This window comes from Grampus griseus (assembly GCF_964374135.1).
Source record: "Grampus griseus genome assembly, chromosome: 7".
In the NCBI taxonomy this organism is placed as follows: Eukaryota; Metazoa; Chordata; class Mammalia; order Artiodactyla; family Delphinidae; genus Grampus; species Grampus griseus.
In genome coordinates this window covers 102,124,364-102,139,897 of record NC_139001.1, presented here as the reverse complement: position 1 = coordinate 102,139,897, position 15,534 = coordinate 102,124,364, and the positions used below count along the sequence as shown (strand labels likewise).

The following is a 15,534-nucleotide window of genomic DNA, read 5'->3' as shown; positions in this document are numbered from 1 at the left end:
CAGGATAAAGGTGATCCTAACAGGAAGCTCTTTACTGTAGCAACTTTTTATCTGGAAAAGGAAAGCATCTGTGGAGTTCCCGAGAATCTTGCACTTAGAAGACCATCACACATCTCCGTACTGGATGTGCAGAGGAGGGACAGACTGATCCTTAATCCCCAAATACCCCACTAGGGAGATAAAATGTGTGTATGGGTACCCTGAGCCAGAAGAAGGGGAGAGATGCATTTATCTGAGCCCTCACAAACCTCCTCTTCTGATATTATCTGTTTGAGGTCTTCTTTAAGGCAAACCTTAGAGAAGGTTTGGGCTACTAAAACTTTCTTTCTTTTTTTTTTTTTTAATTGTTTTTCTTGTGATGAGATGCTCTTTCTTTTTTTCATGTTTATTTTATTTATTTATTTATTTATTTTTGGCTGTATTGGGTCTTAGTTGTGGCACGTGGGATCTTTGTTGCGATGCACGGGCTCTTTGTTGCAGTGCGCAGGGTTCTCTCTAGTTGTGGTGCATGGGCTCCAGAGCACGTGGGCTCCGTAGTGGCGTGTGGGCTCAGTAGTTTTGGCACAGGGGCTTAGTTGCCCCATGGCATATGGGATCTTAGTCCCCTGACCAGCGATCGAACCTGCGTCCCCTGCATTGGGAGGTGGATTCTTAACCACTGGACCACCAGGGAAGTCCCTACTCAAGCTTTCTTTTTCTTTTTTCTTTTTTTATTATTTTTTATTGGGGTATAGTTGCTTTACAATGTTGTGTTAGTTTCTGCTGTGCAGAAAAGTGAATCAGCCATACGTATACATATATCTGCTCTTTTTTGGATTTCCTTCCCATTTAGGTTACCACAGAGCACTGAGTAGAGTTCTGTGTGGTATACAGTAGGCTCTCATTAGTTATCTACTTTATACATAGTAGTGTATATATGTCACTTCCAATCTCCCAATTCATCCCACCTCCCCTGGTATCCATACGTCTGTTCCTTACCTCTGTGTCTCTATTTCTGCTTCACAAATAAGTTCACCTGTATCATTTTTCTAGATTCCACATATAAGTGATATTATGGTATATTTTTCTCTTTCTGACTTACTTCACTCTGTATGACAGTCTCTAGGTCCATCCACATCTCTGCAAATTGCACGATTTCATTCCTTTTTATGGCTGAGTAATATTCCATTGTATATATGTACCACATCTTCTTTATCCATTCTTCTGTTGGACATTAAGGTTGCTTCCATGTCCTGGCTATTGTAAATAGTGCTGCAATGAACACTGGGGTCCTACTCAAGCTTTCTTGATTGTTGCCATGGCTATTTTGCTGGATTGTTTTTTTTTTAATACAAATTTACTTATTTATTTTTTATTTTATTTTTGGCTGTGTTGGGTCTTCATTGCTGCGCACGGGATTTTTCTAGTTGTGGCGAGCAGGGGCTACTCTTCGTTGTAATGTGTAGGCTTTTCATTGCAGTGGCTTCTCTTGTTGTGGAGCACAGGCTCTAGGTGCATGGACTTCAGTAGTTGTGGTGCGCAGGCTGAGGAGTTGTGGCTTGCAGGCTCTAGAGCGTAGGCTCAGTAGTTGTGGTGCACAGGCTTAGTTGTTCTGTGGCATGTGGGATCTTCCCAGACCAGGGCTCGAATACGTGTCCCCTACATTGGCAGGAGGATTCTTAAGCACTGCGCCACCAGGGAAGACCCCCTGCTGGATCTTTAAAAAAAAAAAAAAGGCATGCTGCCACCCTGACTCTGCTACTGTCACCCTACACAGACAGGATGGTTTCTTACTGGGAAAGATAGCTGCTCATGTTTATTTAAAACATTGCAAAGTCATTTACAACAGGGAAGTCCAGTGTGGCCTACCTGAGTCCTATTATTCTCCAGGCCCTATTCCCCAAGGTACTTTAAATACAGCTATTTAGGCTTGCTGCTATGTGAGATTGTGCTACCCGTTCCCTAGGCATCAACACCTGTCTGGTCATTCAACAATGGCTACAAATTATCCACCTTTAGTTCCCCTCATCCTATACCATCTCAGGGAAGGACAATTTTAAGATTACAAAGATAACACATCTGGGAAGTTACGAGTGTGGGCACCTTAGACACTGAGTTTCACTGGCTTCACAATGGGTGAGAGCAAAATATCACACAACACAGTCAAGAGAGTTCTCATAGCACCTTAATTTGCATATTCAAATTACTGCTAAATACTGTTAGCAATATTTACCAACTACATTTTAGAAGGAAATGGTCATTCTTAGGATGCTTCCAACAATTTGTATACTCTGGTTCCAGAGTAATCTCTGTTCTGTCAGGATAAACTCGAGGAGGAGTACAAAAGGCACAAAGAATTTCTTCAAGGACAAACATTAACTGAGTACCTACTTTTTAAGATACTGGGGATGCAGAGAGGAAAACACACACAACCTCTTTGATCTCAAGGGGCTCATAGCCTCACACTCCTCGCTCTGCCCCCTCCCCCCGCCCCACCCTACATACTCACAGAGGGAAGGATCTTCCCTACAGAAAAGTTTTCACATGTCACCTCTTTCTTCATCGCTTAAACAAAAACGGCTGGAGAAGCCCATTATGGAGCGGGTGCGAGGGGCTTGTGGCTAGGGACACCACTCCTTTACATAGTTGCCATCCTCTGGAACAGACAACGGGTGCTTCAGGTAAATGATGTAGCTAAAATGACGTCAATACCGGAGTCGCGTTCTCAGAGATGACCTTCTCCTCAGGAAGAACCCGAAACTGGAGATGGTGGGGGTGAGTTCCCGGGGAACACGCTGCACTGGCTCGGACACTGGGGAGGCAGCGACCTGAAGAATCCTTCTTTGGGTACTCGGTTCCCTGGTCCGTATATCAAGAAGTTTGCCCAAGTGCGCGTTAATCATGGGACACCCCGATTCTGAGCCACAACGAGCCGGGTCTGAATCGCCAAGCTCATCAGTGCTCAAGCCTTGACCCGGAAGCAAGCGGGCTTCCGAAGTCCAGCTCGCGGAGAGGACCGAACCCACTTGGGGCATCTGATGCCCGTGAGAAGCAGAGACGGGACCCAGGATGCAAAATTTCCCCAAGATAGAAGAATAATTCCTTTTATAAAGCACCTCGAGGAAAATGCAGAGCCCCGGCGCGAAGCTCCGCAGAACCTGGAACTCGGCAGCCGGCCTGGACTGCAGCTCACGCTCCAGATCGAGTCCGGACCTCTCCCGGACGGGCCCTCGCGCAGGCGCAGTCGCGCAGCGCTCCCGCCCCAACGCGCATGCTCCGCCGGGCTAGGGAGCTCCCGGCCGGCGGCGGCGGCGGCGGCGGCAGCGGCGGCGGCGGGAGGAAGTTACCGCTTTGCACTCCACCCCGGTAGCAGCTTCGGGGCTGGGGACAGCTTCCTCCGGACGCTCCGCGGGCTTTGCTGCCGCTGCACGGCAGTCCGACGAGATCATGGGGTTGCCCAAGGGGCCGGAAGGCCAGGGTCTCCCGGAGGTAAGGAACCCCCCTCCCGCCCTGACACGTCCGGGTTTCCGAAAGAGGGCCAAGCCCACGGGGCCGGCTGCGATTAGGGCGCCCCGCCCCCTCTCTCAGGTGTGTCCGCCGCCGGGAGCACCGGCCCTGTCCGCTGGGGGCCGAGCAAGTGTGGGCGTGGGCGGGGACAAACTTCAGCCGGTGCCGGGTCTCCCGGGACGGAGGGAACCTTCCCAGCCCAATACCTGCGCCGACGCAGCACCAGGCCCCGCGGGGCCTGGGGTCCCACCTCTCCGGCTTCCCCCGGCAGTGTCCCGCGATCCCCGGCGCCACTCGGCTCGCCTCGAGGACAGGGGGCGCTGCGCCCAGTAGTCACGAGACGCGCGCTGGGACGGTCCGGGCTCGGGTTGTGCAAAGGGCGGTGACCTTGTGGCGCCGGCCGCCACCTCCCCGGGCCCACGGGGTCCTGGCGGCCGGCACCCGCCGCCTTGGTATCGGGAGGGAATGCCGCCCTGCGTTTGTCCCCACGCCCCGCCGGGCCGTTGGGAGGAAGTTTGGAAGCCGTGCGAGTGGCCGGGCGGAAACCGTCGCTGCTTCTCCAGAAGGGAGGTGTTTGTTATTAAGTACTCACTTGGTCCTGAGGGACAGGATGATCAACGGTTTCTGTATTTACATACACATTACCTGGAAGGAGAGGAAAAGTGCATTTCCTTTTGGCTGCAAATATCACTTAGATAGGTGGTTTGCATAGGTGGTTTGCATCTGTCCTCTATTCCAATTGATTTGCTCAAAAGCTAGTCTAGTTTACTAGATTCCTGAAAGAAATGGAATCCACGCTGCACCTCTGTCCCCTTTCTAGGGTTCTGAAGCAGGCATTTGTCAGAGGGACTGATTCCTTGACATGGTGCGTGGTCCCTTCACACTTAGCTGCCTGTGGCCAATCTTGCTTCTTTTCCCCTCTCCCCGCATCCTTAGTTCTTAAATCCCACTAGTACCACTAATTGAGGGATCACTGTTCTGTGCATAAAAGCTGGAGGTGTACTAATGGAAGGACAGACTTAAGCTGTCAGTGTGTGCTCCCAGAATGCAAATCCATTTTGTTATCTCCAGAAAACCTAGCAAGTTTTCTGACGTTTTCATTGTCCCACTGTACTACCAGTAGAGTCTTTCTAAAATAAAAAGCAACTTGCCCCTGTTTGTCCTTTGTTTAACCCTTCACTGTCAGGAGACTGGGTCTAATTTGTCACTTTTCCAAGTTCCTGGCAATTGGGAGGAAAACAGCGTGAATATAATAATCCAATTATTATCACTTCGTTCAAAGACCAGTACATATGAATATGTCATTAAGCTGTCACTAGTCCGGTTAATTCATTAAATTCAGTTTTGTAAGCCCTTTATTGTATGTATGTGAAGGATAGAGATATAGTTAGACGTGGCCCTGCCTTCCAGCTTATGTGAACTCCAGTATCAGATAACTGATAATTTACTGTGCCTGGTTTAAGAGCTCACAGCATTCATCTTTATCAGAATTTTAGTTTTAACAATGGGATGTATTACCCAGCCTGGTGACTTTTTATGGCTTAAAGAGAGGATATTCTTTCATTCCCTGCACGTTAGCCAGTGACTCTTTTGCATTTTGTTTTAGTGTTAATCTGTGAATTGAATTTGGAGTCCTATTAACATTCTCCATTCATTGTCTCGTGCTAAAACGTTACTTCGCAGGGTGCATTGCAAAAGTACACTTCTCCATTCGTGGAATGGATGGGAAGCATGGGCCAGGCACCTGCCATGGTGTGGGCAGTGGGTGCTCATTAGGTGCAGGCTGAGGCAGGGATGCCCTTCCCCAGATGTCTTGTCGTCTTCTTGGAAGCGTTTTCATGATAAATGATTGAACGAATGAAGGGTTCCTGTTTTACATCCCGGGAGTTTTAAGAAAATACTTACACCATCCATTTTCCTTTTCTATACTATTTTTATGAACCATAACTATTCTTTATTTTCTCTTCTCTTTGTGTCTCTTGACTTGTAGATGGTTCTCAACCATCACAGATATTTTGCCAAGGAAGAGAATGTGTGAATAATTAATATTTACTTTTGCATGTCTCCTAGGAATTAGTGAATGCTAACCTTCAGAATCTTTGATAGGCCAGACCAGGGTCCTTTGAGAGGGAAGTAAACTGAGCAGTGTTGCAAGGCTGTCTCTTCCATCACCACACACTGCAAGAGATTAAACAGTCACGTGAATAGTTCCATGTCCAGCTGTGTGCTCCTTCTTTTTTTTTTTTTTTTTTTTTTGCGGTACACGGGCCTCTCACTGCTGTGGCCTCTCCCATTGCGGAGCACAGGCTCCGGACGCACAGGCTCAGTGGCCATGGCTCACGGGCCCAGCTGCTCCGCGGCATGTGGGATCTTCCCGGACCGGGGCACGAACTCGTGTCCCCTGCATCGGCAGGCGGACTCTCAACCACCGCGCCACCAGGGAAGCCCTACATGTGTGCGCCTTCTCCTGGCAGTTTGTCCTTTAAAATAAACTTGAATTTCCATTATCAGTGTCACGACTATGAAAACATTTTGTTAATACGAGACTGGCTTAGGTCCTGCACTTTATGTAATGTTTGAGCATGTCATTCCATACTTAACAAGTGTGTTCTTGGGGCCTAATGCTGTTCAGAACAGAGGAGTAAACGTAGGTGGATAATATATGGAATATATGGGTCCTCCCCTGAACCAGCTAATAGTCTATTTGGAGAGACTGGCGTGTCCATTAACACCAGACATCTCACTCAGGAGAGGTTGATAATTGTATGAATGACAGACTATAAATAAAATAGAAATGCAGAGGAGTGACCACTTTAGGCTGTAGGGTTGACACTGAATAGGAGCTAGGGGTTGAAGGTGGTGTCTGGGTGGTTAGAGAATATCAGGAGAGCCGTGAAGGAATGAGAGTGAACAGGGCTTGTTTAGCTTGGCCACAGCCATGTCTGTATTGTTTTGGCAGGAGGTAAAGGATGAAGCTGAAAAGATAGGTTGCAGCCCAAGATCTGAATGCCAAACCAAGACGTTTGGAATTTATCTGATAGACAGTGAGTGATGCCTTAATGATGAGGGCTGGGGGCCGAGCTGAAGAGGGATGATGAGAAAGCTGTGATTTCGGAAGGAATGAGCAAGACAAATTAACGGGGAAGGAAGATTGAGAGGCAGTTGCCATAGTCCTGGCATAATGTGCAAAGAAAAGGGAAGGGAGGATCAATGTGAGCTGCGTAGTTAAGGAAGATTTAGCAGGCATTGTTGGGTAAGGGAGTAGTCAGAGGTGGGTATGAGGATTTAAACCAGGGTACCTTGGCATTGTTTTCTGTAGAGAGGTAGTAGTTTTTTATTTTCTGCAATAATGGAAGTCAGGAAAGGTACAGTTCAGGAAAGTAAATGGAGGCAAAAGTACTGGAATATTTAGATATATTGAACTTGTAGATAAACAACCTGAGAGCAAAGGTAGGATATTAATTAAAATCATTTAAATAAAATCCTCATTTAAATGTATTAAGTGAATTTTTTATTTTTAAGGCAATCCTGTTATGTGGTAGTAATCTGCCCGTAATATATCTGGGTTGAAAGCCTTCCTTATATTTGCTGTAGAGATCAAAGTGCAGATGGAGACACATGTTTGAATTCTTTGTTCTTGCCCCTCTTGTCAGTAACTTCTAGGACCAAGATGAGTATAAACTTAAACAAAACAAACTACCTGTTCCGTCTGAAAGGAGTTTATAATCCAGTCGAGAAGCCTGCCATACGAGTCACATGTTAGAGAACAGGGTGGTAATGTGCTGGAAGCTTCCTTTCCCTGGATTCCTTCACACCTGATGAACTGTCCATACCACCTGTGCGCGTCTTCTCGCCTCCCCCCCCCACCTAAGACGATTAACAGCAGGTTAGGACCAGGGACCCTGTTCTGTGCGACTCTGGCAGCACTGTGTCCCCACGCTCTGGCATGAATGCCCTGATACAGCCAATGTCACCTGCTCCTTGGCAATGAGATTGTGGCATCGGAAATATACCTGGTGTTCCTTTATCCAAGGTAGCTTTTACCAGCCTTTTGCTTTCGTTTTAGGTAGAAACAAGAGAAGATGAAGAACAAAACGTCAAGTTGACTGAGATTCTGGAGCTGTTGGTGGCAGCTGGGTATTTCAGGGCAAGAATTAAAGGCTTGTCACCTTTTGACAAGGTAAGACAAAGTCTTTCTAAGCGTTAGGCTAGTTTTTGTCAGGACGGCATGGTTTACCGTGGAAAGGAGGAAGAGGTTGTGTTTTTACTTTCTCTACGTCCTTGTTGCCATTTCTCCTGGATTCAGATTCATTATGGAAGTGTTCAAATTTCCTATTAAAAGAAAATAATCATGTATCCGTAACTACACCTTGAAGTCCTTTCTGTGCACGAAGCTTTGAGCTATACAGATAAGCAAAATAAATAGTTCCTTCTTTCAAGGAACTGAAAGCTTGGGTGGGGAGATAAAGTTTATGTAAGATAAAATAATTTGAGGTAATAGGGAGCTATCCCAAGTCGGGGCACTCACAGACCATTGCCAGGTATTCTGTGGGTGGTAAACGCGGGATTTAGAGGAGGAAGAAATCACTATGGGATGAAGTCATTTAATTCAGCAGAACCTTGAACAGTTCTTATGCACAAGGCATAGTAGTAGGTGTTGAGGGCACAAGGATAAGAACAAAGGCCTTCTACCCAAAGAGCCTGACTTCTAAAGAGTAGGGGAGAGAGGCCAGTAAAACATCGTGCATAGACTAAAGGGCACAATTCGGTAAATGCCACAGTGAACTATGCACAGAAATGAAGCATTCAGATCAGTTGGGGCAGGCCGGGAAAGCTTCCTGGTGGAAGAAAGCGTTGAGTCCTCCAGTGGGCCATGGCCCTGGCTGCACATCACAGATTCTTTTGTGATACAGATATCTAGGCCTCAGCCATTGAAATTCTGGTTTGTTAGGTCTGGGCTGGGCACTGGAATCTGTTTTTTATTATGCATCTCACATGAGTCTACAGCATAGCCAGGGATAAGATTCACTGTTGTTCTTTTCTAACATCAGGCTGTGTCTAAAAATGTTTTGTTTCAGAATGGATTTGTAGCCTTAGTCTCATCTGCATCTCCGAGAAATCCCCTGACAAAACTAGAGCAAGGTTTCTCATCTCCTTTAGGTAGTAGAAAAAAATGAGCTGTATGGAAATTAAGTAATGAGTCACAGAATGTCACCCTTGTTACCCACATATCTGGTCCGTAAAATACATCATTTCTCTGCAGTCTGGCACTCGTCTATAATTGGACTAAGACTTCACCCAGCTGAGAGTGAATGTCTGTCCCATCAGTACAAAGAGGATCTATGCATCATAGGTCCGTTTAGTAATAGAAGTCAGCTTCTCAGTCCACCGGCCATGAGTCAAGTGCTCAGTAACTGCACGTGGCTAGCAGCAGTGTACTAAACAGTGCAGATACAGACTGTTCCCGTCTTTGCAGAAAGCTTTACAGTGTTCAGCAGTGCTGTTGAGGTGAATTGTAGTGGATGGAGTCAGGACACGTATTATCTCTCTGAGGGTACCCAGTTTTGTATATAAAAACGATTTATATTTTATCTACCTTCCACTTCTTCCCCTCGTCCCAAACTAGGAAGAGAAAATAGGTATCTTTTTGTGTCTTCCAGGTGGTAGGAGGAATGACCTGGTGCATCACCACTTGCAACTTTGATGTGGATGTTGATTTGCTCTTTCAGGAGAACTCGACAATAGGTCAGAAAATGTAAGTTACCCGGCTTTCCATGGAAGAGGCTGAAGGGGGAGAAAAGAGCTAACTCTTGAGCGTGTGCTCCGTGCCAGAAGTTGTGTTAGACGGTTTACCTATAGGCTGAAAGAAGCCAAGGTCACACAGCTAACATGTGAGAGTCACCTAATGTTATTCTGATGTTATATAGGCTATTTCTGATGCTTTTCCTTGATCGCAGTTTCTGTCGACTGCTCACGTATCTCTTTCCAAAGGCAGTGAATGTGGATGGAAGTTGAATAGGTGGGAGAAGGGGACTCTTTCCCTCCCCGTTGCCTCTGGGTAAGGCAGAGCCCCACTTTGCCTGCCATCGAGAGAAGGCAGCCTGGGCTCCTCGCTGGAGGTGTCACGGGAGGGTGCCCTGGCTGGTCGTCCGTAGCTCAGCAGGGGCTTGGTGATTTCATGAGACCATTGGGATCCCCAGTTCTGCTCAGCCCTGCCCTGGGCAGCCGTGTGACCTTGGACAAACCTTAGTTCTCTTTTCTGTAGGAAGGAGGGTTTGTGATCTCAGATCTGTATGATTCTGTGACTGACTTCCTCATTTTTCTGAAGGCTTATCCTCCCCTAAATGGATTAAAGATAGTTTACAAACACGCATGGGGAGCAGTAATACTGGAAAAGTGAAGCAAAGCAGGAAAAAAAAAGGAAACAAAAGGCAGAGTTGAGGATAAGGGACACACCTGTGAGGGGCCGTAAAGGCCCTGTTTTTCCAAGGGTGGGACACAGATTTGACTGCGAAAAAAAGAAAAAAACATGCTAAATTACCCAATATACAGTTTCCATACAGTAGAAGAAAAATAGGTCCCTGTGAATCACCAAAATTCTTAACACTAAGACCAAAAGGCGTCTCTTGGCTCCTTGTTAAGGAGGACATGCTGTTTGACACAGAGATACTGTCATCGGTGCCCGGCCATGAGTAGTGGGCTCTGTGTCCTAACACCTGTGTGGGGCTGTGGCATCATGTCCAGCGACCCGCAGTGAAAAGTCCTCCACTGGGAGGGTACGATGGAGTCCAGGCATGTGGCTCTGCTCCCTGTCGGTCCAGCTCAATCCAGAGGTAGATGGTATTCTTGTTCTTTTGTTTGTTTTTATTTAGGTGTTACATACTTGAAGATTAAAAAAAAAAAAATTCAAATACTACCAAAGGGAGCAAAACATACAGCTGATGTCTCTCCTCCTTCCCATTTTACACCCCAGTTTTATTCCCTGGAAACAGTCATCCTTGGCTGTCCAGGTTTTAGATTCTTCAGAGTGGTCACTAATACATCTCCAACAATGTATACAGTCTGTTTCATTCAAGTCTAATGAGAGGAGGCAGTTGGCTCACCTGTACCACTCACTACATCCCCTTTGTCTTCCATCTTCCACTCTTTTAATTGTTTTCTGGTTTTTCTATGATCCCTTGCATAATTTGAATCTACTTAAGCTTCTGTTTCTTGACCCATTAACATAAGGTGGTTTCTCCTAGGTCCTAACTGAGTAAACATTTTAGTATCTCTATCTTTCCTTCTATCCTTCAGCCTCCATGTACCCTCATGACATCACTTTTATAATGTTTAGCATATAATATTTATAGTCTCTTACGTAGTAGCAGTTAAATTGTCCGTGCTTTATCTACAGGTAAATTCTAAAAGCAAATCTATAAACAGGATTTACAATAAGAACTGAGAATTGTGATGGGGTCAGAAAGAAGGAACTGTAATCTTTTGGACCATAATCGTGCTGTTTAAAGGAGAATATTCAATGTATCATAGTCAAAAGCGATCTGTTTTCATTTATTCATAGACTCAGTAAATATCAAACTCCTACATTTACTGAACAGTCAGGCATTGTTCTGGATACATTAATGAAAAATGTCCTGCCCTCATGGAGCTTATAGTCTATTGGGGGAGACAGACCAAAAACTAATTTAATCAATAACTAAATTATATATAGAAATAATATGTGCTATGAAAAAAATTAAAGCTGGGAAGGGGTATGAGGAGGGACGTAGGGCAGGAGGCAGCTGTTTTCAGTTAATGTAGGCCTCGTTGAGAGGGTGATATTAGAGCTAAGACTTGAGGGACGAGGGTTCCAGGCAAAGGGAACTGCCACCGTGAAGGCCCCAAGCAGAAGCTTGCCTGCAGTGGAGGGCGGAGTGGGGAGCAGAGGACGTCAGCACAGAGAGGTCATGGGGACAGATCAGGTGCGGTGCCTTGTGGGTCAGAGTAAGGACTTGGGGTTTACTCTGTGTGAGATGGCAAGTCCTTGGAGGGTTTTGAGCGGAGGAGGAACATAATCTGTTATGTGTTTAAGAAGGAACCCTGGTCCGATTACCGAATTAAGGGGAATCAGGGAGATTCTTTAGTGTATTATAGTAATCCTCCCAGGAGATGATGGTGCCCTGAACAGTGGACTAGCAGTGGTGGCATTCTGGATCTATTCTGAAGGTAGAACCAACAGGATTTCATGACATTGGATTTGGAGCGTAAGAGAGGAGCTGAGGGTGATTCGGAAGTATTTGGCCCGAGCAGGTGGAGATGGTCTGTGCAAGTCATTGAGAATCAAGCACACTGCAATTTGCTTCATGTTTATACGGCTTTTTTCCCTTGCATTTCTGATTGCCTTTTTTTTTCCTTGATGACAGAGAAGCACGTAGTTTCACCTGTAATGAAGATCAGCCAGCTTCTTAATCAGTCTGTCGACTAACATGCATTCACTGTCTTCTTGAGTACGCTCTTGGTTGAAGCCTCTTTCTGTTCCAGTTTGAGCTGATTGCTTCTTCCACCTGTGGCACCCCTCATGTTCTGGGATATCTTTCCATTGCATTCCTTCTGGGCTACGATTCTCAATCCCTTATCTGTGTTTCTGATATCTAAAGAACACTGAAAATGGGTTTTTCTTCTTTCAAGTGCCGATACAAAACTTATTTGGAAGCAACACATGACCTGAACTGACTTAAGGTTATTTATAGTCTTTACTGATCCCATTTATATGAATATTCATATGTTTTACTGCAGAAATATTCATTTCTTTGATTATAGGATGCTGCTCTAGATTTCACTGGGTCTTACCTAATACACAGTATATGCCCCTTAGGTATACTAAGGTACAAACATCTAAAGAATTCTGACTTCTGAAACACCTCTGCTCCTAAAGGGTTTGGATAAGGGATTGAGGGCGTATTGTGTTCCCTGGTAAGTATTTGATTTGTAGCTTTTAAGTGCACAGCCATGAACTACAATTGAAGGCAAAGCTGTTGACAAGGGTTAACTTGTAAAGACCCAGCAGACTCCTAGCAGTGCATCAGACAGTTGGGTCTTTTCTTATCTGCAGGAGAAATGGCATGGCCATAGGGCCCTGAATTATCCAAAAATCTTTTCTGTTTGGTTTTGGAATATGTTCTGTGTTTGGGCCCCCCCCACAAAGCTTCTGGTTACTTGCAGATCAGACTAATACCGCCGTGTGTTTGCAGTGCCTCCGCACACCCCAGCTGCTGTGAGGGGGGGCCAGCAGCACCCCTGAGGAGCACACTTGCCTGTGTACAGGGCACAGTTATCTTCCAGGCTCCGTTGGGACCTTGTCCTCCTTCTTGAGCCTTCTTTCTTGTGGGTTCCATGAGCTTCGACCCTCTATCCCCAGCCTGTCCTAAAACCCCATTACCACAGAGTGCTATGTTCTGAGATCCATAAATGAGATTTTAGGCTTATAACTGGCTTCATTTCTATAGCACATATTTACTAGCCACCTGTGTGCAGAGCACTTACACATGCATTTTATTATTTTACCTTCACAGCAACCCTTGAACAGGCAGGACAGGGGGATTACCCCTTGTTTTATGATGGGATCATTGGACCAGTGGGACCTGGTGGCTTGCCAGAAGTTCCGTGGTAGGTGATGGAACTTGGAGTTTAGACCCTGGTTTAATTCACTCTCTTTCACACTGTTTGCAGTGGAGGAGGAAACAGTGCACTGAACACTCAGAAAGCTAAGGAGTCAAGCCAGTCACCTGTAATGAAACGTGGGCTTGTTAGATGAGGAATCTTAGATTAGGAAGCCCATCTGGTGACCTCTGAGACTGTCGTGTTCCCTGATTTTCAGCAAGTCAGAGGATCTCCTCTGAGCTCCAGGGAGAAGCCGAATGGGGGCTGGTAGGTTTCCGCAAGAAGCCTTCCTGACTCCTGCCCCCTCAGCCGGCCTCTTTCCCTGCGGTCCCCACCCCCACTGCAGACTTGGCAGTCGTTTTTGGGAAGCGGGTTTAAGAGGGTTGTAAACCCTGAGATGACCCTGGGCGTCCTTCCCTCAGGGCCCTTATGAACTGGGAGAGTGGGCCGTCTCTGAGGAGTGGCCAGGGAGAACCTTGTCTGAAGGTAGAGGGTTGGCTGGATGGTGATTTGGAAGCTGCTGACCGGTTGCAGGCAACCAGTAACCCTACACAGACCCACAGATCTGTAGCCACTAGAGGGTGCTCTCCTCCTGCCGAGCCAAGATGTGAATGCCTAGTGAAGACCTGCCCTGAGCAAGGACGCAAAGCCGGAGCTGGGGACCATCTTCATTTGCTAAGCTTAGAGTCTGGGGAGCAGGGCCAATTAGGCATCCACCTCTTCCCCTCACAGGTTGAAAAGAAATTAAGGAACAAGGAATGGGCATCTTATGGAAATCACATTAAAAAGTAAAGCTTATCAGAGAGAGAGCCTTAGCTATGTCGCCAAATGGGTTTGCCAATCCTTCCTACTAAACTGTCCCATTTGGGCCCCAGGAAGAGTTGGACGACCAGAGGCTTCTCAACTGGGGCAGGACATGTACCTCGTGGCAGAGAAGATGCATGTGTCCTAGGAACGGGCTGCTCAGAAAGGAGGGCCTGCAGGGGCTGCTGGGAGTCAGATGACACTTTCCTTCCCCGTCTCGGACCTTTTGGATAAATTACACACACACCCCTTCTGTTTGCAGTGAAAATGTCCTCCCGTGTACTTCTCTCCTGGGAGGTGGGTAGTCCTTCCTTCCGTGAATGTGTGCAGCAGGGATCAGTGTTCCCTCTCCAAATTTTTTCTCTTAACATATTGGACTTGATATCAGTGGAGCTGGGACTGGGACTGTTTCCACTCGGCAGTTTTAACCTTGGTCCCACCTTGTAAAGCTACTGTAGACATAAACATGGTTTTGTAGCATGTTCTCCAGGGATCATGGGATCATTCTCTGGGAGCTGTTTGGCTTCTGTCCCTAGATTGCTACCTTGGTTCCTACCAAGAGTGAGGGCATGAGACATACTAAAGGGACCATAGGTAAGGTAAGTACTCATCCAGGCCTGAGTTAGATGTCGGTCTTAAGGGTGTCTGTCCCCTGAGAAGGATTATGGAACTGCAGAAAGACAAAAGTATACAAGATTTCTTTGAACAAGAAATACTTTTGATAGATAGACCCCAAACTTACTGCATTTGAAGCATCTAATAAGAACCTGGTGACCTTGTTCAGCAGGGCCTTCATCTATTAGAGAAAAGTCTGACACTTGGAGATGAGGCCACAGTAGCTGCTGTAACTAGCTACGATTTTTTTTTTTTTTTTTAGTGTCTTAGATGGGGTGTAACCTAAACTATCCATAGGCTGAGCCAGAGCTCCCATTTCTCCACATGGCCTCACAAGGCCACCGCTTGTGACTTGTTTTTCAGGCTTCCTGGGCTTTGTACCATGGCTTTGGGGGTTAGCGGACCCGTTAAATAACCTCTGTTCTCTCCTTTTGAATGTGATCCGATTAAGGTATAAGAAATAGGAACCAGACAGTTGGAGATCAAGTAGCAGCTGGTTAGAGAAGATTTAAATCTGTGGTGAAGTGAACTTGCACACAACTCCCTCTATCACTCCTGCCATTAAACTGCCCCACCCAGGCCAGGGCTGAGCTGTGCGTCCAGCGGGGCGGGTGCTCAGCTCCTGACTGAGGCAGGCGATGGTCTGGGCCTCAAGGAGCCTGACTCCTGCTCTCTTCCTCCAGCCACTTCAAGAGAAGGCTGAGCAAGGTGTAGGAGACAGATCAAGTGTCCCTCGTGAGAAGTGGAAAGCACCTTCTCTCTGGAAGGAAGAGTGAGGGCGTATGGGTCCTCCAAACCTAAGATTAATTTTAGAGTATCAAAAAAAATTAAAGGCTACTTTTTTTTTTTTTGCAGTACGCAGGTCTCACACTGCTGTGGCCTCTCCCGTCGCGGAGACAGGCTCCGGACGCGCAGGCTCAGCGGCCATGGCTCATGGGCCCAGCCACTCCACGGCATGGGGGATCTTCCCGGACCGGGGCACGAACCCGT

At 46.7% G+C, this 15,534-nt stretch overlaps 1 protein-coding gene across 1 annotated transcript in view; it reads left to right on the top strand.

Annotated features, from left to right (window-relative positions):
• Positions 1 to 3,290: 3,290 nt before the first annotated feature.
• CCDC93 (CCC complex scaffolding subunit CCDC93) overlaps positions 3,291 to 15,534 on the top strand; it is an 88,071-nt gene continuing 75,827 nt past the window's right edge. Inside the window, exons 1-3 of the mRNA XM_082658006.1 lie at positions 3,291 to 3,468; positions 7,553 to 7,666; positions 9,147 to 9,241. Coding sequence (XP_082514132.1) covers positions 3,427 to 3,468; positions 7,553 to 7,666; positions 9,147 to 9,241 — 251 coding nt within the window. The 5' untranslated portion in view covers positions 3,291 to 3,426. The remainder of the gene's footprint in view (positions 3,469 to 7,552; positions 7,667 to 9,146; positions 9,242 to 15,534) is intronic.